The sequence below is a fragment of the Oncorhynchus masou genome, chromosome 22 (genome assembly GCF_036934945.1).
Source record: "Oncorhynchus masou masou isolate Uvic2021 chromosome 22, UVic_Omas_1.1, whole genome shotgun sequence".
Classification (NCBI taxonomy): domain Eukaryota; kingdom Metazoa; phylum Chordata; class Actinopteri; order Salmoniformes; family Salmonidae; genus Oncorhynchus; species Oncorhynchus masou.
In genome coordinates, this window is record NC_088233.1 from 47,353,997 (window position 1) to 47,379,076 (window position 25,080).

The 25,080-nt window shown below is 44.2% G+C and overlaps 1 protein-coding gene across 4 annotated transcripts in view; it reads right to left on the reverse strand.

Annotated features, from left to right (window-relative positions):
• ush1c (Usher syndrome 1C) overlaps positions 1-24,064 on the reverse strand; it is a 48,813-nt gene extending 24,749 nt beyond the window's left edge. For 2 of the 4 annotated variants that reach the window (XM_064930364.1, XM_064930363.1), the window contains exons 1-14: positions 23,966-24,064; positions 21,134-21,201; positions 19,473-19,616; positions 19,090-19,228; positions 18,403-18,511; positions 18,271-18,295; positions 17,942-17,999; positions 17,535-17,723; positions 12,381-12,440; positions 12,198-12,254; positions 8,989-9,131; positions 7,604-7,669; positions 7,123-7,256; positions 6,274-6,350 (exon numbers count right to left, since the gene is read on the reverse strand). In XM_064930364.1, coding sequence (XP_064786436.1) covers positions 6,274-6,350; positions 7,123-7,256; positions 7,604-7,669; positions 8,989-9,131; positions 12,198-12,254; positions 12,381-12,440; positions 17,535-17,723; positions 17,942-17,999; positions 18,271-18,295; positions 18,403-18,511; positions 19,090-19,228; positions 19,473-19,616; positions 21,134-21,201; positions 23,966-24,001 — 1,305 coding nt within the window. In that variant the 5' untranslated portion in view covers positions 24,002-24,064. The other 2 variants (XM_064930365.1, XM_064930366.1) reach the window with 2 other exon arrangements.
• Between the last annotated feature and the right edge of the window lie 1,016 nt (positions 24,065-25,080).

Consider the following 25,080-nt stretch of genomic DNA (forward strand, 5'->3'; position numbering starts at 1 on the left):
ACTTTATGCGGCATCTTTTGAGTGCTAACACAGCAGTCACCAAACGTCAAAGCCTGAAACGGACTGCACCTAAACTGTACTGTAGGCTATATCCACGGGTGGTGGCCATCCATTTAATCAACAGGCACTTATGACAGGAGGGAGAGACGGGCTAAGATGGGCATCCTGTGTGGTCTAAATAGCAGCAGATAGAGCGTCAGTCTTACAGACGGACAGTGGGGCTTGAGAGGGTCTCAGCATCTATCAAACTGCAGCAGAGCTTCTCCTCCGTTTCTGTGACTCTGACTCATAAGGCATTCTGGATAACGGCTTGGGTTGGTCTGGTGATCTAAGCCACTGCTGCTTCGATTCCGTCCCACTGGTCTTTCAGCAATCGCTCTCCTACCATTCACCACTGTGGACCTGTCACCGTTGACCTGACACATGGTAAATGACCAGTTGGGAGCAGAGTAATGACAGGGTCTCCTCCTGATAAGGAAGTTAGCATCGGTACATTAACCAGCCTTGTCTGGTGCAGCAGAGAAACAGCGTGAACAAACGTAGCACCCCGGCTAGGGAGAGTGACAGGAGAACACAGCAAGCATGCGGAGAGGGGTTGAGGGTGTTTAGGGAGAGGGAGAGAGGAGGAGTAGGCGGACAGTGTGTTTCTTACCAGGCCCTCAGCGTGTAGGGTAGGTCGATGGGACTGATTCTGGGACAGCATGACTGGTTTAGACATGACAGGGGCCATCTGACGCCTCTGGTTGGGCGGGCTAGGAGCGATTTGCTATTAGGAGCAGTGGCAGAAAGGACAGCAAACAATGGGGTTACAGAGGGCTTCAGTGAGCAGAGCGCCATGGACATTATTGATAAGAAATAATAGGGATTCTACTGCTAAAACCCAGAGCAAACCGCTCATTATGAAACCAGTGACATCAGAGCTGTAAGCCTGTGATTTAACCCTATATACACTACCGTTCAAAAGTTTGGGGTCACTTAGAAATGTCCTTGTTTTTGAAAGGAAAGCACATTTTTTTGTCCATTAAAATAAAACAAAATTGATCGGAAATACAGTGTAGACATTGTTAATGCTGTAAATGACTATTGTAGCTGGAAACTGCAGATTTTTTAGGGAATATCTACATAGGTGTACAGAGGCCCATTACCAGCAACCATCACTCCTGTGTTCCAATGGCACGTTGTGTTAGCTAATCCAAGTTTATAATATTAAGGGCTAATTGATCTTTAGAAAACCCTTTTGCAATTATGTTAGTACAGCTGAAAACTGTTGTGCTGATTAAAGAAGCAATAAAACTGGCCTTCTTTATACTAGTTGAGTATCTGGTACATCAGCATTTGTGGGTTCGTTTACAGGCTCAAAATGGCCTGGCACATTCTTCTGAAACTCATCAGCCTATTCTTGTTCTGAGAAATGAAGGCTATTCCATGTGAGAAATTGCCAAGAAAATGAAGATCTGGTAAAACGCTGTGTACTACTCCCTTCACAGAACAGTGTAAACTGGCTCTAACCAGAATAGGAAGAGGAGTGGGAGGCCCCGGGGGGAACAACTGAGCAAGAGGCCAAGTACATTAGAGTGTCTAGTTTGAGAAACAGACGCCTCACAATTCCTCAACTGGCAGCTTCATTAAATAGTACCCGCAAAACACCCGTCTCAACATCAACAGTGAAGAGGCGACTCTGGGATGCTGGCCTTCTTGGGAGATTTCCTCTGTCCAGTGTCTGTGTTCTTTTGCCCATCTTAATCTTTTCTTGGCCAGTCTGAGATATGGCTTTTTCTTTGCAACTCTGCCTAGAAGGCCAGCGTCCTGGAGTCGCCTCTTCAACATTAACAATGACTACACTGTATTTCTGATCAATTTTATGTTATTTGAATGGACTTTTTTTTCTAAGTGACTCCAAACTTTTGTATATGTGGTATATGGGGCTGCAGCAGGGTAGCCTAGTGGGGCGGCAGGGTAGCCTAGTGGTTAGTGTGTTGGACTAGTAACCGAAAGGTTGCAAGTTCAAATCCCCAAGCTGGCAAGGTACAAATCTGTCGTTCTACCCCTGAACAGGCAGTTAACCCACTGTTCCTAGGCTGTCATTGAAAATAAGAATTTGTTCTTAACTGACTTGCCTAGTAAAATAAAGGTTAAAAATATATATATGTTTTACCCCGTAAGATCAGAGCCCTGGGAATGTTCCAGAACTATGACGAACTTTAAAGTCAACAGCTCTCCAGCTTGTCTAAACATTTGCTGCGTCACAGAAGAACTTCCTCCACGACAGGAGCGATCTCGGCAGGCTCCACTGACCACTCTCTCAAAGATTGAATGACGGGAGGGAGCAGACTTACCAGGGAATTGCTTACATTGGAGATACCACTGATATGGGAAGTGTTTCTCATCACCTGAACCAGGAAAACACAGTAGTATCATGTACTTATCCCTGAATGACCATTATAGAACACTACTGGAATTGTAATGTCACACACACACACACACAGTGGTGGTTTCAAATGGGACACACATGTAGGAAAGGAGATATCATGCACTTGAAGAGGAGCTATTCAGTCATGACTCACAACTTCTCTCGTCTACACACGATCTTACCCACCACGTCACGCCATGCAATTCTACACCTACTGCTGTCAAATACGATAACACAATACAAATCAGAGCCACCGCAAACAGACCGGATAAAAACCAACAACTGCATCCATGGTTGCACTTCATCGGAGAGGAAGTTGACATTGTTCTTCACAACATTCAGTCAGTGCGACTCAGTGATGTGTTTCCTCTCCCTGTCATGAATGAAATAACCATGCATCTTCCCGGCACAGATCATGCAGAGTACCGTCCTTAAACATTCCCCTGCCCCCTTGATGTTCTGAGATCTGAAGGAACAAGATGTTAGCAGGAATGTAACAGCATCTCTTCCCTCAACCAATTGGGTGGTTTAGTGGGTGCCATCACAGTAGTTGCTAACACCTGTCTGTTCCTATCAGCTCTGCTTAAAACGTGTTTGGGGGAAGGGCAAGGGAAACAGGCTAGGGGTTGTTTTCAAACCAAGCCATAGTCACACCAGGGAGGCTACCTTAGGGCTGGAGGGGAAGGACATTTCACTGGCATTGGACGAGTAGTAACCGCCCCTCGGCATGTACCCGCCCCCTTCCCACTCGCTCCTTGTCTCTGGGGGACTGGTGGGGTGGTGGTGGTACCCTCCATGGGACCCTCCCCCCAGCTGCTCCTCAGGGTGCTGGGAGGGTGGGGGTGGAGAGGGTGGGGAAGGAGGAGGGGGAGGCTGAGGGGAGGGACGGGGAGAGGACGGGGGCCTGTAGGACTGGAAGGTAGGGGGATAGTGTGAGGAGGAGGGAGGAAAGTGGGAGTTTGGGGTAGGAGGGTAGTGAGAGGAGATGGAGGTAGGAGGGTACTTAGAAAAAGGAGGTGGAGGGGGAGGTGGGGGTGGAGGTGGAGGTGGGGGTGGCGGAGGAGGAGGAGGAGGAGGAGGGGGCTGGCGTCCTCTGGAGGCCGCGGTAGAAGCAGAGGGAGGGGGCTTGCGGGTGGAGGGGGGAGAAGGGGGGAGGCGTTGGGGCGATGGTCGTGGTGAGGCAGGAGAGAAGTTGGGGATGGTGGGGTTGAGTCTGGGAGAGGGTGGAGGGAGAGGTAGGGGGGGCGGGGGCTGGGAGGAAGAAGGCTGGGTGGGGGCCAGTCTCTTCAGGGGCCCCCTCAGGCTCTGGTCTACCTCATCCAAGTTCAAATCATCAAGGTCAGTGGTGGCCAGCTGGAGACCCCCGGGGAAACGTCTCACCATGGGCCCAGAGGCAGGAGAACGAGGAGGGGACATCTGAAGGACAAGCCCAGCCTCTCAGACACTCACAACCACAGAGCTATCATGGTACACACAGTCACAGAGCATTGTGGCCTACGAAAAATCAATTAATTAGCAACAGAAGGGAAAAAACATGAAATGATTGAGGAAAAGTTACTACATATAAAGGTATCAAATGTGATAGGACCACCGGTGTTCCTAGCTGATACACAGATAAGAGAAGGGGTTCTAGATGTACCTCTGGGGACTCGTTCTCCACACAGGAAATCTGTTCCAGGCGTGTCTGACAGAGACGTTCCACCCAGTGCTGCACCTTCTCTGACTCCTCCAGATCCTCCCGCTCTGTCTCTGACACCTGGGGCACGGCACAGCGCAACGCAATACTCAAGCCTGGGTCCACTCCCATATAGAAAAACATACTGTATAACTCAAGGCTGGGTCCCTGACTCTTGTATAGAACAACATACTGTATAACTCAAGGCTGGGTCCCTGACTCTTGTATAGAACAACATACTGTATAACTCAAGGCTGGGTCCCTGATTCTTGTCTAGAACAACATACTGTATAACTCAAGGCTGGGTCCCTGATTCTTGTATAGAACAACATACTGTATAACTCAAGGCTGGGTCCCCGATTATTGTATAGAACAACATACTGTATAACTCAAAGCTGGGTTAGGGCTTAGTCATACACCAAATTATAAATGAATAAAAGAAGACCCACCCTATTGACAAGATGCTGATGGGAAGTCAACTCAGAAGATGAAAGTCACCCTTTTCTCATTTTATGTTATTTCCTCACTCATTAAGAATCACGTTCCACAGAACTCCTACCTCCTGCGCCAGTCTACTGATCCTTATTCCTACCTCCTGCGCCAGTCTACTGATCCTTACTCCTACCTCCTGCGTCAGTCTACTGATCCTTACTCCTACCTCCTGCGTCAGTCTACTGATCCTTACTCCTACCTCCTGCGCCAGTCTACTGATCCTTACTCCTACCTCCTGCGTCAGTCTACTGATCCTTACTCCTACCTCCTGCGTCAGTCTACTGATCCTTACTCCTACCTCCTGCGCCAGTCTACTGATCCTTACTCCTACCTCCTGCGTCAGTCTACAGATCCTTACTCCTACCTCCTGCGCCAGTCTACTGATCCTTACTCCTACCTCCTGCATCAGTCTACAGATCCTTACTCCTACCTCCTGCGTCAGTCTACTGATCCTTACTCCGACCTACTGCGCCAGTCTACTGATCCTTACTCCTACCTCCTACCTCCTACCTCCTGCGTCAGTCTACTGATCCGTACTCCTACCTCCTGCGTCAGTCTACTGATCCTTACTCCTACCTCCTGCGCCAGTCTACTGATCCTTACTCCTACCTCCTGCGTCAGTCTACTGATCCTTACTTCTACCTCCTGCGTCAGTCTACTGATCATTACTTCTACCTCCTGCGTCAGTCTACTGATCATTACTCCTACCTCCTGCACCAGTCTACTGATCTTCAGCTGCTTCTCTCGTTCATACATCTCCTCCTTCTCTGCAGCCAGCTTGAGCTCAAACTCCATCTCCTTCTTGTTTTTCCTCTGTTCCTGCAGGGTGTCTGTGTTGGACACCTTCTTCTTCTTCCTCTTCTTCTCTCCTTTCTGAGATATCATTCATATTAATCGTTACAGAAACCAGGGAGAAACCAGCACCCATTCCACCCCAAACCGTCTAAACCGTACAAGGACCAAGACTAGAAACTGCACAGTAAGGTTCGACAATAATATATTATAGAACCGCCAACGCACTGTGGTGACAGAACCAGTAAACGAGTGATGTTATTTTTGCTCAAAGTTAAATATGTCCGTTAGCTTTGACAGAACACATCTCACAGCACACCAAACCCCGACCGTACAGAATACCTTGCGGAGCGTGGGCAGCTTCCCTTCGTAGCGATAAAACCATCCGAAAGCTATAGAGAGAGAAAAAACAATGCCAAACAGTCACTCGGATGCCGAGGCAGGAATTAGCCTGGTTCCAGATTTGTTTGTGCTTTCGTCTACTCCACTGTCGTTGTCAAGCCAAACCTGCAATGCATGACAATTCCACGAAGAGAGCAGGAACAGACTGACACTCAGGCTAAGGAGGACTCAGAGCAGAACTTTCAGCAACTATGGAGAAAAAACACGCGACAGTTTGGCAACTGAATCCACGTGCACGCGACAGAAATGAATGGAGAAAGACAGCTCAAGGGGTTGTATTGAGAAAGATGGCACCATGTTAAGAGTAATGCAAGGCAGTTTCTGAAATACTTGAACAGCTAGCTAAAGCAGAAACAGCCTAGCATCCAGGCTATCCCCACTAAGGTGTGGGAGCCTGTCAGTTGGTTTCGATTGTCAAAGGAAATCGAGCATGTAGCGAGTGGTACTGTGGTACGTCTCTGACACTGCGCTCTGTGGGTACACTGTGAGACCCGTCACTCACTTCACTCCCCTCTTCCTCCTCCTCCTCCTGCTGCTCTTCATCGTCGTCGTCAGCCTGAAAAGAGCTTGCTCCAATGTCTGGCAGTGGAGGAAGTCAGGGAAGCACGGCACACAGTGGAGGAAGAGAGGAGACAGACAGCATGCAAAGAGGTGAAACACAACTGTAAGTCTAGGCCCTTACAGTTTCTGCTGATCTACACGGCCTTCCTTGGATCTATTCATTCATCTGTAGCCCTCAAACGCAACTCTGGACCTCGAAGACAGTTCCACTGCATTTTGTCATTGTTCCCCTCGAGTCAGGGGCGCTCCTGTAGTCAGGAAGCGCCAAGTCTAAGTCCAAGAGGTTTCTCAACAGCTTCCACCCCCAAGCCATAAGACTCCTGGACATATAATCAAATGGCTAACGAGACCATTTGCAATACCCCCCCTACTCTCTGTTGTTATCATCTATGCATAGTCACGTTAATAACTCTACCTACATGTACATATTACCTCAACTAACCGGTGCCCCCCGCACAGTGGCTCTTTACTGGTACCCCCCTGTATATGGTCTCGTTATTGTTATTTTGCTGCTGCTCTTTAATTACTTGTTACTTTTATTTCTTATTCTTCTTTGTATTTTTTTTAAAGTAAGCATTTCACTGTAAGGTCTTCTACACCTGTTGTATTCAGCGTACGCGACTAATAATATATGATTTTATTTAGACCTGTGACACCAGGTGTGTGCAATTAATTATCAGGTAGAAAAGAAAACCAGCAGGCTCCGGACCTTCTGGGGTCAGAGTTGAGTACCCCTTTCTACAGATTCATTAGACACTATCAGAGGTACCACCTGACCTACTGTTCTTACCAGAGTTCTTGGACTTGGGGGGTGCGGTGTTGATTTCAGGCGGGGCCGGGGAGGGACTCTTGGTTTTGGGTTGCTCTCTAGGCGCCCAGTCCTCCTCCCACTCCCTGTGGTGCTTCCTCTCTGCAGCCTCGATCCTACGCACACACAGGCACGCACACAAACGCACACAAACGCATGCATCCACACAAGCGCGCGCACATAGACACACACAGGTCAGGAGGTCACTGGGTCATCCCAACTAAACATTCTCTGATATATTTGTGAACACACAAGAGAACTGAAGCTCTCTGAGCTCAACTACACGGTCTGTGAAGTTTTGATAGATACTGGGTTCCCTTCATGCAATACTCCAAGTCCCTGACTGATCTGCCTGTTTGACTGCGGAAATAATTTACCATATGCGTAACATTACGTACGTAACATACACAATACATATATTACAGAAAGAGCAATGAATTTGCAAAGCGGGGTGAAAACCCACTTCTCCATTTCCTTCCGATAGCGTTCTTCTTCCTCGGCAGTCTTCTGAGAAATCTCCATCTTTCTCCTGTTCGCAACACAAAGAAACATTTATATGTATTTATATGTGCGGTATGGATGACTAAAATCCAATTTTATGGGAAATAACAACATATTCTGAAATTGTATAGGACTGAGATACTGTATATACTACAGCCTATTCGTCTGGAGATAGCGTCAGTATAATAGATTCACTATGCTAGCTATGTTGATGACAGGTTTGTACACTGAGTGTACAAAACGTTGAGAACACCTACTCTTTCTATGACAAACTGACCAGGTGAATCCAGGTTAGAGCAATGATCCCTTATTGATTTAACTTGTTAAATCCACTTCAATCAGTGTAGATGAAGGGGTGGAGACAGGTTAAAGAAGGATGTTTAAGCCTTGAGACAATTGAGATATGGATTGATTGTGTGTGTGCGCCGTTCAGATGGCAACAGGGCAAGACAAAATATTGAAGTGCCTTTGAACGGGGTTTGCAACGCTGCTGGGTTTTTCACGCTCAACAGTTTCCCTTGTGTATCAAGAACGGTCCACCACCCAAACGACATCCCGCCAACTTGACACAACTGTGGGAAGCATCGGGGTCAACATCGGCCAGCATCCCCGTGGAAAGCTTTCGACACCTTGTAGTGTCCATGCCCAGACGAATTGAGGCTGTTCTGAATATTAGGATATTCACTGGCATACTCAGTGGTATATCTCATTTGTCAATCAGGAAAAAAAACAAATATTTTGTTTTGCTTGTCTCTGATTGCTATCACTGCTAGTGAAACGCCTGTTATTTTCTAGTGTACAGAGCTAAGAGATAAAGTCTCTGTGCTCAATGGCTGTCAGCACCTGACTATTTTGGCAAACTGAACGTGGGTTATCAAGTGAAAACCAACATACAGTATGTTTCAGTCCTCACGTATTGTCTGTGCTCTCCCTCTCTCTCTCTCTGGGTATGTCAAGAGAGGAATCTGTTCATAAAGCAATATGCACAGACAACAATAACTTTTAGCAAAAATACATAATGATCAGTTTATGAATTCCCAATTGCCAAAGCTTCAGCTCTCTGAATAAAATAATAATTTATAGTCATCAATTGCTGGTTTTGATGCTTTTTCTGTCCAACCTTCCCATCATTATTTGGGCTGCCTATTCCGTACAATAGTTCAGTACAATAGTTTTCCCCCCAAAGGGCCTTATCTATTCTGATAAAGCCCCAGCCACATTGGAAATATGTTTGACCACTTCTTTGAGTTGCCCTTGATGATTTTAAATGCCATACATCCAATGATGTGGTTTAAATTGGGTTTTAAATCTCAAAACCAATCAATCAGTCCACTGATATCCACTCACTGCCTCTCTTTCTCCTGCTGCTCCTTGACCATCTTGTTAGTCTCCAGGGCAACCCTTTTCTGGTGCATCAACTCTCGTCTGTCCAGCTCCCTGCGAGCCTCCACCGCCAGACGCTCCTCGTCTGTCATAAACAACTCACTGCCCTGTGGGGGGGTGGGGGGGGGGGGACAGACGGACAATCAGGAAGGGGGAAGACATCAGAGGGTTCAAATATCTCAATTTTTAAACATTTGCTGTGCCTTAGAATTAAAAAGCTCCTATCGATTACCAAATGTTGTATATATAATGTATGCCTCTGGGGTTGGACACCCAAACATTTGATACGGCTTACAGCCTGTTCTGAACTGGAGCAACACGTGCGACAAGAAGTTGCCCCTCCCCCATCCCTCCCGCTAATTGGGCACCTTTTGTCTGTGAATTAAGAGGACTCGGTGTATTTTGAGAGATGAGACGTTTGAGGATTATAACAAATACAGCGTTGATGTCATTACAAGCCAAACGCCCGTGAGTCCAAATGTGCACCTCACTTTTCCATATCATAAAACTGATGCCATAAACAGTGTCAATGTTTATGATCGCTATGTTAGATGTACAGTTAGTTACAAGATGACATGACATCACACCCTGGGTTGTTCTGAATGAACAGAATGAGACGATGTTTGTCGATTGAGAGAAAGAACAATGTGCTGCAGCACACGCACCTGAATGCACTCGTGACTGCGTTCTATACAAACCAAGATTCAGTCTTATTTGAGGCGTCAGGTAGCCTAGTGGTTAGAGCGTTGGGCCAGTAACTGAAAGGTTTCTAAATCAAATCTCGGACTTGACAAGGTCAAAATCTGTCGTTCTGCCCCTGAACAAGGCAGTTAACCCACAGTTCCTAGGCCGTCATTGTAAATAAGCATTTGTTCTTAACTGACATGCCTAGTAAAATAAAAAAATTAACTGTTGTGTGATTAGACCTTTGGTCTAATAATTCTTTATTTGTATTTATTTTTTAACCTTTATTTAACTAGACAAGTCAGTTAAGAACAAATTCTTATTTAAGAACAAATCCTTATGTTCCCATAATCTCCAAACTGTTCCCTTTCAATTACTAGCATGGTTATGCGTATACCTTTCATATCTCTTCTGTAAGAAACATTTCAATTTAGCCCTAACCACATAGGCCCATTCCCACGAATGTAATTAACTCAGCCACCAGACCTGTGTGGAAGCACCTGCTTTCAAGACTTTGTATCCCTCATTAACTCAAGCATTTCCTTTATTTTGGCAGTTAACTGTATGTCACCGGTGTTAACTCGCTCAAGTATATGGACGAATCAATAAGAGGCACTCCGCACTTGTTTGCACACAAAGCAACATAACATTTACACAGGAACAATTCTCAATTGAGCGGTACCTCCTCTGCTAGCAGTAAATGAGAGGAGACGTCGTGTTGCAAGAACACAGCCCTGTAACTGAGGCCTGATGACAACCACCTTGGTAAATGACTTTCCGAAATGAGTCATGTTCTCCTCCAGAAGCAGACTTTGTCTGGGTAAATGTTCTAAAGATAGACATACACATTATCCTACTCTGTAGGTGGATATAATGCAGATCACAGGAGGTTGGTGGGGACTCGTGGTAATGGCCTGAATAAGTGGAATGGTAATCAAATAGGTCAAACACGCGGTTTCCACGTGTCTGATGCCATTCCATTGCTCCGTTCCAGCCATTATTATGAGCCGTCCTCCCCGCAGCAGCCTCCACTGATGCAGATGTTGCTGTCTTCTGCATTACCTGTGTAATCTGTGGTGCAGGTATAAAGCTTACTTGGCTCTAGTGTAAACTTGGATAAAAGATTGATAAAAATCTAAGTTATTCACATTTTCTAAAATTGTCAAAACTGCTAGGGGTATGCGAGACTCCAGTAGGAACTAACATGCTGAACACACCGCTCACGTTGCAAAATAAATGTACACATACATGTTATTCAATCATTTAATCCAAACTGCTCGAGGGTGCCAACGAGCATCTGCGTAGCCAGGTGCTAAAGTAGAACTTGGTTCTATTTTTTATGCTTGACGCGCTGCATGTCCCGCCCCTCCCATTTTCACATTGGTTTTTAGGAGCATATACCCACGTGGATGATTAAAAGATGAAATGAGGGCCACACTCCAGTCCAGTTGGTGGAGGTAATGCACCTTAAAGTTGTTTGCCAACCTCCATATAAAGTCCACAGAAGAAGAAGTACAAGACCGAAGGAGGAGAGATCACTGGAAACGAACTAGGTTTCCCCTTTTATCTATGGAATAATTGTCGGACTAGAGAACACATGATTTTGTGACTCAAAATGAGTCAAAATTCTACAAAGATCCAGAAAAAAAGGACCTTGTGCATTTCAGGTAAAATAACAACCCAATGTTTATATCCCAGGACAAATTAGCTAGCAACAGCAAGCTAGGTAATGGTCATGAATGTTTCATGTGTTTCGACCTCTCCCCAAATGAATATAGTTGGTTCATAGTTCGTTATGATATTTCACCCTGCGTGTCCTGATCGCGTCTGGGATGAATGGACAAAATCAACATGCTCGCGATGGCAGAGTCATGTAAAAGTAATAAATCAAGTAAGACTCGGCTGCAGATAAATTGGGGAAATGTTAAGGAAGCACTATTCATAGAGCCGGCCCTAGGCATAAGTGACATAAGCAACCTCTTAGGGTCCCGTGGCCGCTAGGGGTCCCCTGAACCCCCAAAAATTTAGTTGGAGTCTCAATTTAGTGTTGAGAGTTAGAATAATAGAACACACAAGGTGCAGTTTCGAAATGTGTTTGTGCATCAGCAGGTTTTCTTTTGTTCTGTCAGTCCCTGAAAGTCACTCATTTAGCCTATGTCAGTAAAACATTTTTAGATTGGTAAATCAGTCTAGCCAGCTATAAAAACTTCACGGTCGGATTACAGACACGCAGGACACGTGCAAAACTGTATCTCTGCCCTAGTCGAGTTGCATGCAATTAGTTCTAAAATTGCTAAATCTTCTCTCCGCTCCATGGCAAAATATGTATAATTGCAGCAAACTTGCTTCAAAACGGCAACATTTTCTCTAAGCCCCATGGCAAAACTTGCAGAATTGCAGGAAGTGTACTTGCATTTTTTCTCTCCGATGTCAAGCGGGGGGCCACTAAAATGTTTTGGGGGTGGGGGAGGCCCTGGCGGTGTACTTACTGCGCCGGTGAGAACTGTGATGGTTAGACTCCTGCTACTCTTCAGGACTCTTACAGCCTGCAGACGCAATAAAGACAAAACTTAACTGAGCAATAAAAACAAAACTTTCCAAAGCAAATTCATTATTTACCAAAACAGTTTTCTGGATGTATCAAACCTTTGTCTGCATTTCATGTGTCCTACCTCTTTGTGATCCAGATTGGTGAATTCCACCCCGTTCACCTCCACGATCTGGTCACCAATCTACCAACACAAAACACAATACAATCCATAATACCAACCATGTAAAAACACACACACATTTCAGTACTTTATTTGGTTCCACATTGGGACATTGTGGCATACTAGGACCCAAATACAGTGCCTTCATTAAAATTTCTTAGGGATAGCCTCCTTTTTTCAATTTCCCCTAAAATGACATACCCAAATCTAACTGCCTGTAGCTCAGGTCCTGAAGCGGGGATATGCATATTCTTGGTATCATTTGAAAGGAAACACTTTGCAGTTTGTGGAAATGTGCATTGAATGTAGGAGAATATAACACAATAGATCTGGTAGAAGAAAATACAAAGAAAAAAAACAACTTATTTTCTACCACCTTCTTTGAAATGCAACAGAAAGGTCCCAAATCTAGCCATCACTCTGGTTGTAATTCCAAGGGTGTCCACAAGAGGCCAGCAGTGTATGTGCAAAGTTTCAGACTGATAACTTGAAGTATGAGCAAGCTACATGACATGTAGTGTGAAGTCACCCAGGTACATTTGGGCAAATCGTGAAGGATACATTTACATTTACATGCATTTACATTTACATAAACATTTTCTGCAAACAATATCATCAAATCTGTATACTTGGACTTTGATTTAGCTTTTCCAGTATTAGTGACCAAATTTGGTGTCTTATAGGATATACTACACTCCTAATGATATAGTGAAGTCTGGTTACGTTCTAGGGTCTCTAAGGAATACATTTGAATGTAATTTGACTGGTTGAAACAACATTTAGGGTTAGATTTTCACAGATTCCTTTCTTGAACGAGTGGAAATACAAAATCGATCGTGCATGCTATATGGACATTTTTGGGATATGAAAAAGGATTTTATCTAACAAAACAACACTTCATGTTATCTCTGGGACCCTTTGGATGATAAATCAGAACAAGATTTCAGAATGTAAGTACACATTTCACCTTCAGAGGTGAATTTATCAAACCTACCGCGGTGAAAAAAAGGTGTTTTGCTGTTAGGAGCTCTCCTCAAACAATAGCATGGCATTTTTTCTCAGTAACTATAAATTGGACAGTCTGGTTATATTTACACTTTCAACCTGTACAGAAATTTGTTGTTTCTCTATCTGCGAGTATATGATTTACAACTGCCCCGTTGACATGTTCATTAAATATATTTTTTCTCACCCATCTACACACAATACCCCATAATGACAAAGTGAAAACATGTTTTAGCATTTTTGAAACTAAAGAAATACCATGAAGTCCAAGGAACTGATTGGACGTTCAATTGACATCTCTGAGACAAAATTGTGATGAGGCATATATGAGGCATATATCTGAGGCATATATCTGAGCAAGGCTATACAACTATTTCTAGAGTGTTGAAGGTTTCCAGGAACACAGTGGGAAATTGAAAAAAATATGGAACTACCCAGACTCTGCCTAGAGCTGGCCGCCCAACCAAACTGAGCAACTGGACAAACTTGAGCAACTGGACAACTAAAGGGTCTTGGTCAGATGGTAGTGACCAAGAACCACTTCAAATCTGACTTCATGGGAGAGTGGTGAAATGGAAGCTCTGACTGAACTAAAGAGTTCCTTGGCTGAGATGGGAGAACCTGACAGAACTACAACAGTCTCTACAGCACTTCACCAATCTGGGCTTTTAAGCTATGGGATCTTTGATGTGGTGAAATGGAAAGCCAGCCAAATCCTGAATGAAAAAGGCAGCCAAAGCCCAGACTTGAATCCCATTGAATCTGTGAAAAGACTTGAAGAATGGACAAAAATCCCCAATTCCAGATGTGCAAAGCTGATACAGAGTATTGACTGAGGGGTGTGAATACTTATGTAAATGAGAGATTTCTGTATTTCATTTTCAATAAATTAGCAAAAATGTTTAAACATATTTTCACTTTAACATTATGGGGTACTGTGTGTAGATACCTCTGTAACCGTAAAAGCTTGGTTTTCATGCATGCTAACATCAGAAGCCTCCTCCCTAAGTTTGTTTTATTCACTGCTTTAGCACACTACACCAACCCTGATGTCTTAGCCTTGTCTGAATCCTGGCTTAGGAAGGCCACCAAAAATTCTGGAATCTCCACCCCCAACTACAACATTTCCTGTCAAGATAGTACTGCCAAAGGGGGCGGAGTTGCAATCTACTGCTGAGATAGCCTGCAGAGCTCTGTCGTACTATCCAGGTCTGTGCCCAAACAGTTCGAGCTTCTACTTTTAAAAATCCACTTTTCCAGAAATAAGTCTCTCAATGTTGCCACTTGTTGTAGACCCCCCTCAGCCCCCAACTGTGCCCTGGACACCATATGTGAATTGATTAGCCCCATCTATCTTCAGAGTTCGTACTGTTAGGTGACCTAAACTGAGATATGCTTAACCCCTCGGCCATCCTACAATCTAAGCTAGATGCCCTCAATCTCACACAAATTATCAAGGAACATACCAGGTACAATGCTAAATCCGTAAATATGGGAACCCTCATAGATATCATCCTAACCAACTTGCCCCACAAATACACCTCTGCTGTCTTCAACCAGGATCTCAGCGATCACTGCCTCATTGCCTGCGTCCATAATGGGTCCGCGGTCAAACGACCACCCCTCATCACTGTCAAACGCACCCTAAAATACCTTTATAATCAACCTGGCCTGGGTATCCCCCCTCCCCCATCTGGACCCTCTTTCTAAAATTGTCCGCCGCAATTGTTGCAACTCCTATTACTAGCCCGTTCAACCTCTCTTTCGTATCGTATGAGATCCCTAAAGATTGGAAAGCTGCCGCAGTCATCCACCTCTTCAAAGGGGGAGACACTCCAGAACAAAACTGTTACAGACCTATATCCATCCTGCCCTGCCTTTCTAAAGTCTTCGAAAGCCAAGTTAACAAACAGATCACCGACCATTTTGAATCCCACCGTACCTTCTCCGCTATGCAATCTGGTTTCCGAGCTGGTCATGGGTGCACGTCAGCCACACTCAAGGTCCTAAACGATGTCATAACCGCCATCGATAAAAGACATTACTGTGCAGCCTTATTCATCGACCTGGCCAAGGCTTTCGAATCTGTCAATCAGCACATTCTTATCGGCAGACTCAATAGCCTTGGTTTCTCAAATGACTGCCTCGCCTGGTTCACCTGGTTCACCAACTACTTCTCAGACAGAGTTCAGTGTGTCAAATCGGAGGGCCTGTTGTCCGGACCTCTGGCAGTCTCTATGGGGGTGGCATAGGGTTCAATTCTCGGGCCGACTCTTTTCTCTGTATATGTCAATGATGTCGCTCTTTGCTGCTGGTGATTCTCTGATCCACCTCTATGCAGACGACACCATTCTGTATACATCTGGCCCTTCTTTGGACACAAACCTACAGTCGAGCTTCAATGCCATACAACACTCCCTCCGTGGCCTCCAACTGCTCTTAAAAGCTAGTAAAAATAAATGCATGCTCTTCAACCGATCGCTGCACCCGCCCGCCCGACTAGCATTACTACTCTAGACGGTTCTGACTTCTGAATATGTGGACAACTACACATACCTAGGTGTCTGGTTAGACTGTAAACTCCAGTCCAACCTTCCAGTCTCATATTAAGCATCTCCAATCAAAATTAAATCTAGAATCGGCTTCCTATTTCGCAACAAAGCATCCTTCACTCATGCCGCCAAACATACCCTCGTAAAACTGACTATCCTACCAATCCTTGACTTCGGCAATGTCATTTACAAAATAGCCTCAAACACTCTACTCAGCAAATTGGATGTAGTTTATCACAGTGCCATCCGTTTTGTCACTAAAGCTCCATTTACTACCCATTACTGCAACCTGTATGCTCTCGTTGGCTGGCCCTCGCTACATATTCGTCGCCAAACCCACTGGCTCCAGGTCATCTATAAGTCTTTGCTAGGTAAAGCCCCGCTTTACCGAGCAACGCTCACTATCTCAGCTCACTGGTCACCATTAGCAACACCCACCCGTAGCCTGCACTCCATCAGGTATATTTCACTGGTCATCCACAAGGCCAACACCTCCTTTGGCCGCCTTTCCTTCCAGTTCTCTGCTGCCAATGACTGGAATGAACTGCAAAAGTCACTGAAGCTGGAGACTTATATCTCCCTCACTAACTATAAGCATCAGCTGTCAGAGCAGCTTACCAATCACTGCACCTGTACACAGCCCATCTGTGAATAGCCCACCCAACTACCTCATCCCAATACTGTTATTATTATTTTATTTTTTGCACCCCAGTATCTCTACTTGCACATCATCATCTGCACATCTATCACTCCAGTGTTTAATTGCTAAATTGTAATTATTTCGCCACTATGGCCTATTTATTGCCTTAGATTTTCCTATTGTGTTATTGACTGTACGTTTGTCTATCCCATGTGTTGTTGTTTTTGTTGCACTGCTTTATCTTGGCCAGGTCGCAGTTGTAAATGAGAACTTGTTCTCAACTGGCTAACCTGGTTAAATAAAGGTTAAATAAATAAATGAATAAAATGGGTAAGAAATTCTATTTAATCTATTTTGAATTCAGGCTGTAACACAAGAAAATGTGAAATAAGTCAAGGGCTATGAATACTTTCTGAAGGCACTGTAGATGGAATCTTGACACAAACACTCACACAATATTGAGACATGATTCTGAAAAAGGTTTCCAATCGAGTGAAGATTTCTCATTGATCTTGACAAAACACTATGGGTCCATACTTTTCAGTTGAAACTTTTTCTCTGTCTCAAAATGCGCATCGGCCAATGAAAATTGTTGATGTAGTTGCACATGGCACATTCTGTCAACCGTGGGAGCTTACATAGACAGATGCACTGAGTATAGGGTCTGAATACTTGTGTAAATAAGGTATTTATGTTTTTTATGTTTAATATATTTGCTTTCGAAAAATCTGTTTTTGATTTGTCATTATGGGTTATTGTGTGAAGATTGATGAGGAAAAACATTAATTTAATCCATTTTAAAAAAGGTTTATGTTCGCAAGTATGGTCCCAACAAGTTGACTGGTTGTCATCGTGATACATTTCTACATGTTCATTACAAAGTGGTTTACAGTACGCTAGACAGGGCCAAACTCTTACCTGCAGTCCTACTTCAGCAGCGAGGGATCCAGATTTGACGTTACTGATGTAGATGCCAGGCTTCTGTGTGGGGCCACTGGAGATGCTGACGCCCATGCCCTTGGTGCCCACCAGGCTCAGGAACACCTTCTTCTCCTTGATCTCCTTCCCTCCCATGGATGCCAGGCCTGCCACACTGCTCTTATTCTCCTGAGAGAGAGAGAGAGGGGGCAGAGAGAGAAAAGAGAGATTGTACAATTCCGTGTTGCATTAGTGTGTTATTTTTTTCTTCCTCCTTATTGGTAGGTCACTCTGGATAAGTGTTTATTAAATTACTCAAATGAGAATGAAGCAGGGCCAAAGGGTGCTACACTTCAAAGAATATGAGAGAATATTTCATCTCAAAGAACATTTTATCTCATTCTCACCCCAGAATCAGACACAAATTGGTCCACGAACTGCCACTTCAGAGGCTCCTCTGTGGAACTAGAGAAGAACAGAAAGCGTGGGATAAATCCGATTCTATATTCATTCATGAATTTATTTCAGCTTTATTTAATCAGGAAGATCCCTTGAGTAAGATTTTGTGAGCAACACCTGGCACAGGAAATACATCAATCAATAATCTAGCTACCATCTCAGTGCTCACCGGATACCCCTTGCCCAGGACAGGATTTCTTGTTTTATTTTGATCACAGTCTTTTCTAAAGCAGAAAGGTGTCAAATACAATACCAACAAAGAGAGAAAAAGCCCTACCTCTTCACTGGTATCATCCCAACCTCTGCACAAATAAAAGGATCAAAATTGAAGTAAGTTATGAATATTCACTTTTGTATTTGACATGAGGGTGAGTGCGTATATTGGTTGGGTGGATTTCGTTTAACTTACGCCGGACTTTGAGCGACACGATTTTCTTGGTCTTGATGAGGTTGATGACTTCCTCGTGGATACAGGAAGAGATGGCGTATCCATTGATGCGGACAATCTCATCTCCCATCTGGAGGTCACACAGAGGTCAGACGTTACGACCAGCACTTTTTATGTAGTGTGACAGTGTGTGGCTACTTTTCTGAGTGTTATGTTTCACAGTGTATGTTTGCCTCTCTTTAGATATTTGACCACATCCCATCCACCCTCCATACTGGTACTACATGACGTTGAAAATACGTATTTTGAGTTGAAAATAAGTCAACGTCTTGTGCTCACTGGGTAAGGATGTGTCTCAGAAGTGTTTTTTTTCTCCTAGATGCCAGACAGGATGGCTGTGTCAACTCGGCTGTAGCTGTGTGTCAATTTGTGTCACCGGTTATTGAGCTAATGGAAGTGTGTGACATCTTGTCACGCCGGTTGAGGGGAATAACTAAAGCAGACTGACGGAAAAGCAGATCCAATCAGTCTGAGTCGTGACTCAAGAGCAAATAGCTTCAGGAAGAGATGAAGGACAGGAAGATACTTAAAAAGTTCCTGGGTGTTTTTACCAAAACGGTTTGTTCCTCGGGTTGACCTTATTCGATGCATGCACAAGCGCTGCACACACAAACACGCACGCAAACAAACACACACCCACCCACACACCTGCAGGCCACTGTTTCCAGCCTGTCCATCCTTGACGATCTGTGAGATGAAGAGTCCACAGCCGAACTCCAGGCCCCCTCTCACGCTCAGACCCAGACCCTCAGGATGAGTACGATCCAGACGCACCTCCTTCAGCTTACTGCACCACCCGGATGGAGAGAGGGAGGAGGAAAGGGAAGACAGGAGGGGAGAGGGAGAAGGGGTTAGATGGAGGATGACAGTAAAAGGTGGAGGAAGGGGTTATCAGTTCTGTGTTATCAAATTGGTGTACATTCTCGTTGCCTATAAGTACTAAGAGAGTAATTACATGGTATAAGACAAGTGCATCTTATTGAAAGTCTATGGGCTCCAGCCTGGTGGGTGGGAGAGACCCCTCCACTCACCGTGACCTCTTGGGGGTGAGCAGGTCGTACTCCACCTGGTGTTTGAGGGGAATGAGGGGCCGGATGGCATCAAACAGCGGCAGGCGACTGGGCTCGTTGATGACCAGCTTCAGGTCCCCCACCAACACGGGCAGCTCCATGGACCTGAGGGAGAGGGCCGAGGGTCAAAGGACAGCTTCAACACGCACACACACTGCACACTGCACAGCCATTCAGGGGAGAGCGAGATGTTTTGAATGCCTTTCTTTATCATTCCTATCGTTGACATGCGTGATTATGAGGACAAAGGGACTCAAAGCAGCGCACAGAATGACTAGTTCAGAACGGTATGATAAACGCCATGGCCTTATGGGCCATCCAGGATTCCAAGAATGTGCAATCAACCTACCAATTCCAACTGGAACGTAAGACCTATGACTATGAATTATTAACGTTTGCCATTTCACTCCTTACTCGTGTATGAACGAGTAAAGGGCTTTAGTGAATAGCTGGCCAGGCTTGGCGGAGCACGGCGGAAAACCGATCATGGGTCTAACCAATGGGGTCTCAGGTCTCTGGCTCTATACAAAGAGCGCATGGAAACCAGCACCGCTAATTCCCCTTCACCCCCATTCAGTCCACATTATCGTCATAGTCCTGAATGAAATCCTATCTCCCACCATACACCTGTATACGCACACACAAGCATGCACGCACGCGCGCACGCACACGCGCGCACGCGCACACACACACACACACACACGCACGCACGCACGCACGCACGCACGCACGCACACACACACACACACACACACACACACACACACACACACACACACACACACACACACACACAGGAGACTTAATCCTCCTATACGTAAATCTGCAATTGGAGAGAAATCAAGGTGTTTGCTTGACCATTTTCCATTTTTTTGTTGAAGTAGAAGTGACACAAAAAAGGCCATCTTAATTTTGTTCAAGTACTGGCAGACTCACTAACAATCCACTTCCCCAAATAAAGGATCAGCAAATCAGTTGAGGGATGTTAAATTGTCAGAAAATTGGTCATCCTGAAAAGGTCAATAATTTATCACTAAACTGAAGTGAAAGTCAAACAGAGATCGTGGTACTCACCAGCGGTGGAAAAAGTACCCAATTGTCATACTTGAGTAAAAATAAAGATACCTTAATAGAAAATGACTCGAGTAAAAGTAAAAGTCAACCAGTGAAATACTACTTGAGTAAAAGTCTAAAAGTGTTTTGGTTTTAAAATATACATAAGTATCAAAAGTAAATAGAATTGCTCAAATATACTTAAGTATCACAAGTAAAAGTATGAATAGCCATGGGCACACTCCAACATCATTTACAAACTAAGCATTTGTGTTGAGTGAGTCCGCCAGATCAGAGGCATTAGGGATGACCGTAAATGTTCTTTTGATAAGTGTGTGAATTGGACCATTTTCTATCCTGTTAAGCATTTAAAATGTCACGAGTACTTTTGGGTGACAGGGAAAATGTATGGAGTAAAAAGTACATCATTTTTTTTTAGGAATGTAGTGAAGTAAAAGTTGTGACAAATATAAATAGCAAAGCAAAGTACAGACACCCCCCCAAAAAAACTACTTAAGTAGTACTTTAAAGTATTTTTTACTGAAGTCATTTACACCACTGGTACTCACTGGTGATACATCCGCAGGACATCGTACAGGTAATCCTTTTCAGCCTCATTGTCAATGAGCAGCTCCACCTAAACAGCAAAGGCATCTTTAGTCTCACTCTCATCTTCATCATCACAGACAAGATAGCAGCTGCCAGGGAAGACTGCGGGCTCTACACTGACACATCCCTCTCTACTGTGGTCATTTCAGCATAACAGGGGGCATTCCCTTTAGCCCTAGGTTTGTGTGTGTGTGTGTGTGTGTGTGTGTGCCTGTGTGCGCACAGCAGTGTGTGCATCTTACCTTGTAGCGACTGAACTGCTGCAGAAAAGTTTTGAGGAAGCGCTTAGGCCAGTCATTAATATACCCCATCTCCTTCATTAAGGAAGGTTGTCTATCCGGCTGTGTGTGAGTGCCTCAGCGTGTGTGCGCGGGTGGGCACCAACCTGTGTATATGTTTGTCAGTGCTGCGTTTGTGTGCCTGTGCCTGTAAAGCGTTAGCATCAATAGCATCTCTATTGTGTGTTGCTGGAGGTAGAAGGCCAGGTAGCTTTCCTGTTTTCTAGATCCCTTCCCCTTACTAGGACTGTGGGCTGGTACACACACTTATGCCACCGGACTAGGGAGGGGGAGTAAGGGAGCGATAAGGAGGGGTGGAGGTTGGAGGGCGGTTTGGAATAGTGAGGTGAGCAGTGTCACCTTACAGTACATCCCTGTGACAAGCAGTCCTCCACCATCATTTCTTACAATTAGGGGTGACTCAAGGAACCATTGCAGTCAATAGGTTCATATTTGCACCTTTGGTTAGTTAATGGGTTATGGGGGAACCTTTAATGTTTCCTGGAGGAACCCTCTCGCTAGAGTGTGCGGAGCACTCTGAATTTATTTTGATGTTGGATTTGTTGCGCTGCCAAACTCGGAAGATGAAAATAGGTGGTTTTTGGCAATGGCTTTATGGGATGGCCAGCAACTTGTAAAACATTACCCATTCCTATATGAGTACTATTTTAATATCAATGTTGATATTTATTTTTTTATTTTATTTTTTATTTTTTAAGAAACACGTTTGGTTGTTGATGCTGGGTTATCGATGCTGGGTTATTAAGAAATGACTCAGGTGGTCAGATAAGATGACCGGGGGCGTGGCTTAGTAGGGTCCTGGCTTGCAATATAGTTATTTTTGGCCCAGCGGGTCAGATAAGACAATTGGGGTTGTGTCTTTCAGATAGTTATTTCTGGCCCCCGTATTGTTAAGGTTAAAAACTGAGTTCCTCAAGAGCCTATGCAAATCCTAATGTCGGAAGAGCTACCACTTTACTACTATGTAATCAGCAATGTTAATATTACAATATGTAATATGCATTTCAAAAAATATATATTGTGTACAAACTTATGCACAGGAATGACATTTACCCTCACAGCTGGCAATCTTTATCACCCCAAAAGTTTATTTGAGGCTGCTTTACTTCCAAGAGTGTACAAAGAAAAGGCTTAGAGATACACACAACACGCACACGCAGACACCTAGGCACACATTACTACACACAAGCTCAACCATGCAGGTTCCTGGGTGTATGACAGTGTATTTATGGTTTGGTAAAGCTCTCGGACTCAACATAAAGAGACAAGGTAAGCAACGGTGACTACGCACAGACTTTAGCACCCGGAACGGTTGAAGCTAATGTCATAAAGAGCCAGCCAGATACCTCAGCTTATGTTATACAGTATATGAAGACCTCTTGTGTTCTCTGAACCCTTAAACTCCCTTATTCTCAAAACGTCCAACAGAGGCACCGGGGTGAATACAACACATACAACAAATAAACTGTAAGAGAAGTTAAGGGCCCACTTCAATCTAACAGTAGCCTATATTCACCTGACAAAGACATTTGTCACCACATATTCATTGTCACAAACATGACCTAAAACGCATGCTGTTCTGTGCTCAATAGATCAAATGTATTTATAAAGCCCTTTTTAGAGCCTTATCTAAAAGTGTTGTTGTTGTTGCTCATGCCTTCCTGCCTGCCAGTCCCCTCTGTCTCTAATTGCTGCTGTAAATCGTCCCATCCTTTTCCGCTCGGCTGGACATCCCTGACACGGTCTAAATTATCTAATGGGGAGCGACCTAGTGAGAGCCTACAGCATAGAGGACAGATGGCTCTGGGTCCACATTACAGAGGACGGAAAACACCCAAACGTATCACGTTGCCTTTACACAGCTTCTCTTTTTTGACATAATTATCCGGATACTGTCACCGTGAGTATCCGTGAACAATTGCATGGCTAAATACAAAATGCATAATCGTTATCTTTGTGTTGGGTCTAGAATGACCAAGAGACGAAAATATGTTGGAAACACCAGGTGAACGTTTTGCAATACACACAGTTCACCTGACAAATGACTAGGATAACCAATCAGGAAAGCTGACACACAGGCCATAGGTACTCATGATAATAGCCTAGTTTACCTGTACACACTCTCCCTATAATCGACATTGTTATTGTATAGACTATACACATATGTGGTATAAAAAAGGAATATATTAAATTAAATATCCTCACAAGAGAGGGCAACTTTTTAATCCTACACTACAGAGGATTCACTTGTTGTATAACAGTTGTATAACACAACCGTCTAATTTCACAATTGTGAAATAAAGGATGAAACAATTCAATTAAAATCCCAGCCAAAACATGTTAGTCCTATATGAACATTTTCTACACCTATGAAGACATTATAAACTCATCTAAAGGCACCTGTGCAAAAGCATTACCCCAAACAGGGTTCCGAGTACATCATAGGACTTTGATAACAGCCAAAACAAAATGAAACACAAATGAAGTTCTTACCTTGTGCCTAAATTCTCGAGCTACTTTTCGTTCCATTTTCGACAAAAGAATAACGCTGACACCGACCGATGTTCTATCTTCCTGTTAGCGACAGAACCCTCTCAACAGTGGCGCTACCGACAGTGAACGCTGGGTGGTAGACATAAAGAATGATAGAGGCCTCTAGTGGCCCAAAGCCGTTTTAACATGGGCAGCGCCAATGAGTGCTTCCACCATGCTTCCGCCATTTAAAGTAGTCAAAGTACTCGACTGGGTGGGGATTCCTATAGAGTACCACAGTTAGAGTCATAATACCCTGGCATGACGTTTTGATAACTGTGTAAATCTCTCTAGGACAAGGTGACTTTTATCAATATATTTGTCTGTATCCCCCCCCCCCCCAATTAAAAAATATTAATAATTAAATGCTAATTAGCTGATAATGTGGCAATCATAAAGAACTTGATCATCCATGGTGATTTGGATGAGACTGCTGAATCAAGGCAAAGGTAAGAATCTCTGGATTAACTATCTAATGTTAGTTAAATGTAGTAAAGAGTAAATAAGCTCAATTTTTTAAAGTTCTGAATTGAGACAATACCTGTTAGCAAAGGTGTCAGCTAGATGCAGGAGCTTGCAGGGATTTGTAGTTTTGCATGATATCTACGTTGATGCTGATTAGCATTTTTGTGACAGAGAGCCGAATATATTGTTAAGTCACCTTGTCCGAGAGAGATTTAAATGGTTATCAAAATGTCAGGTCAGGATAAGTCTCCATGAAACACGGCCCTTATTTTAAGTGTTTCTAAAATCCCCTTTGGAAAAAAATGAATGGTGGAAAAAAAAGATTGGAACCATTTCCCTGTTTGACCTCTAGATTTTATGGGTATAATGACACCCACACTGCAGGGCTCTATGGGTTGTAGCCTCAATGGCACTGCCCGTGTTGTCACAGACACTATGTCACAGATGAGTCCTCTATCTATCTCTATGGTGGTAGATCCCAGCAGTGGCCCCATTCAGAGAATAGCTCCTGGTATTCAGTTGCTGAGGCACTGCTGGGCTGGGGAAAGGCGGATGTTTCCGGTTTTCAGGATACAGGATTTACAATTCAGGAAGCTTCATAATTTAGTTGG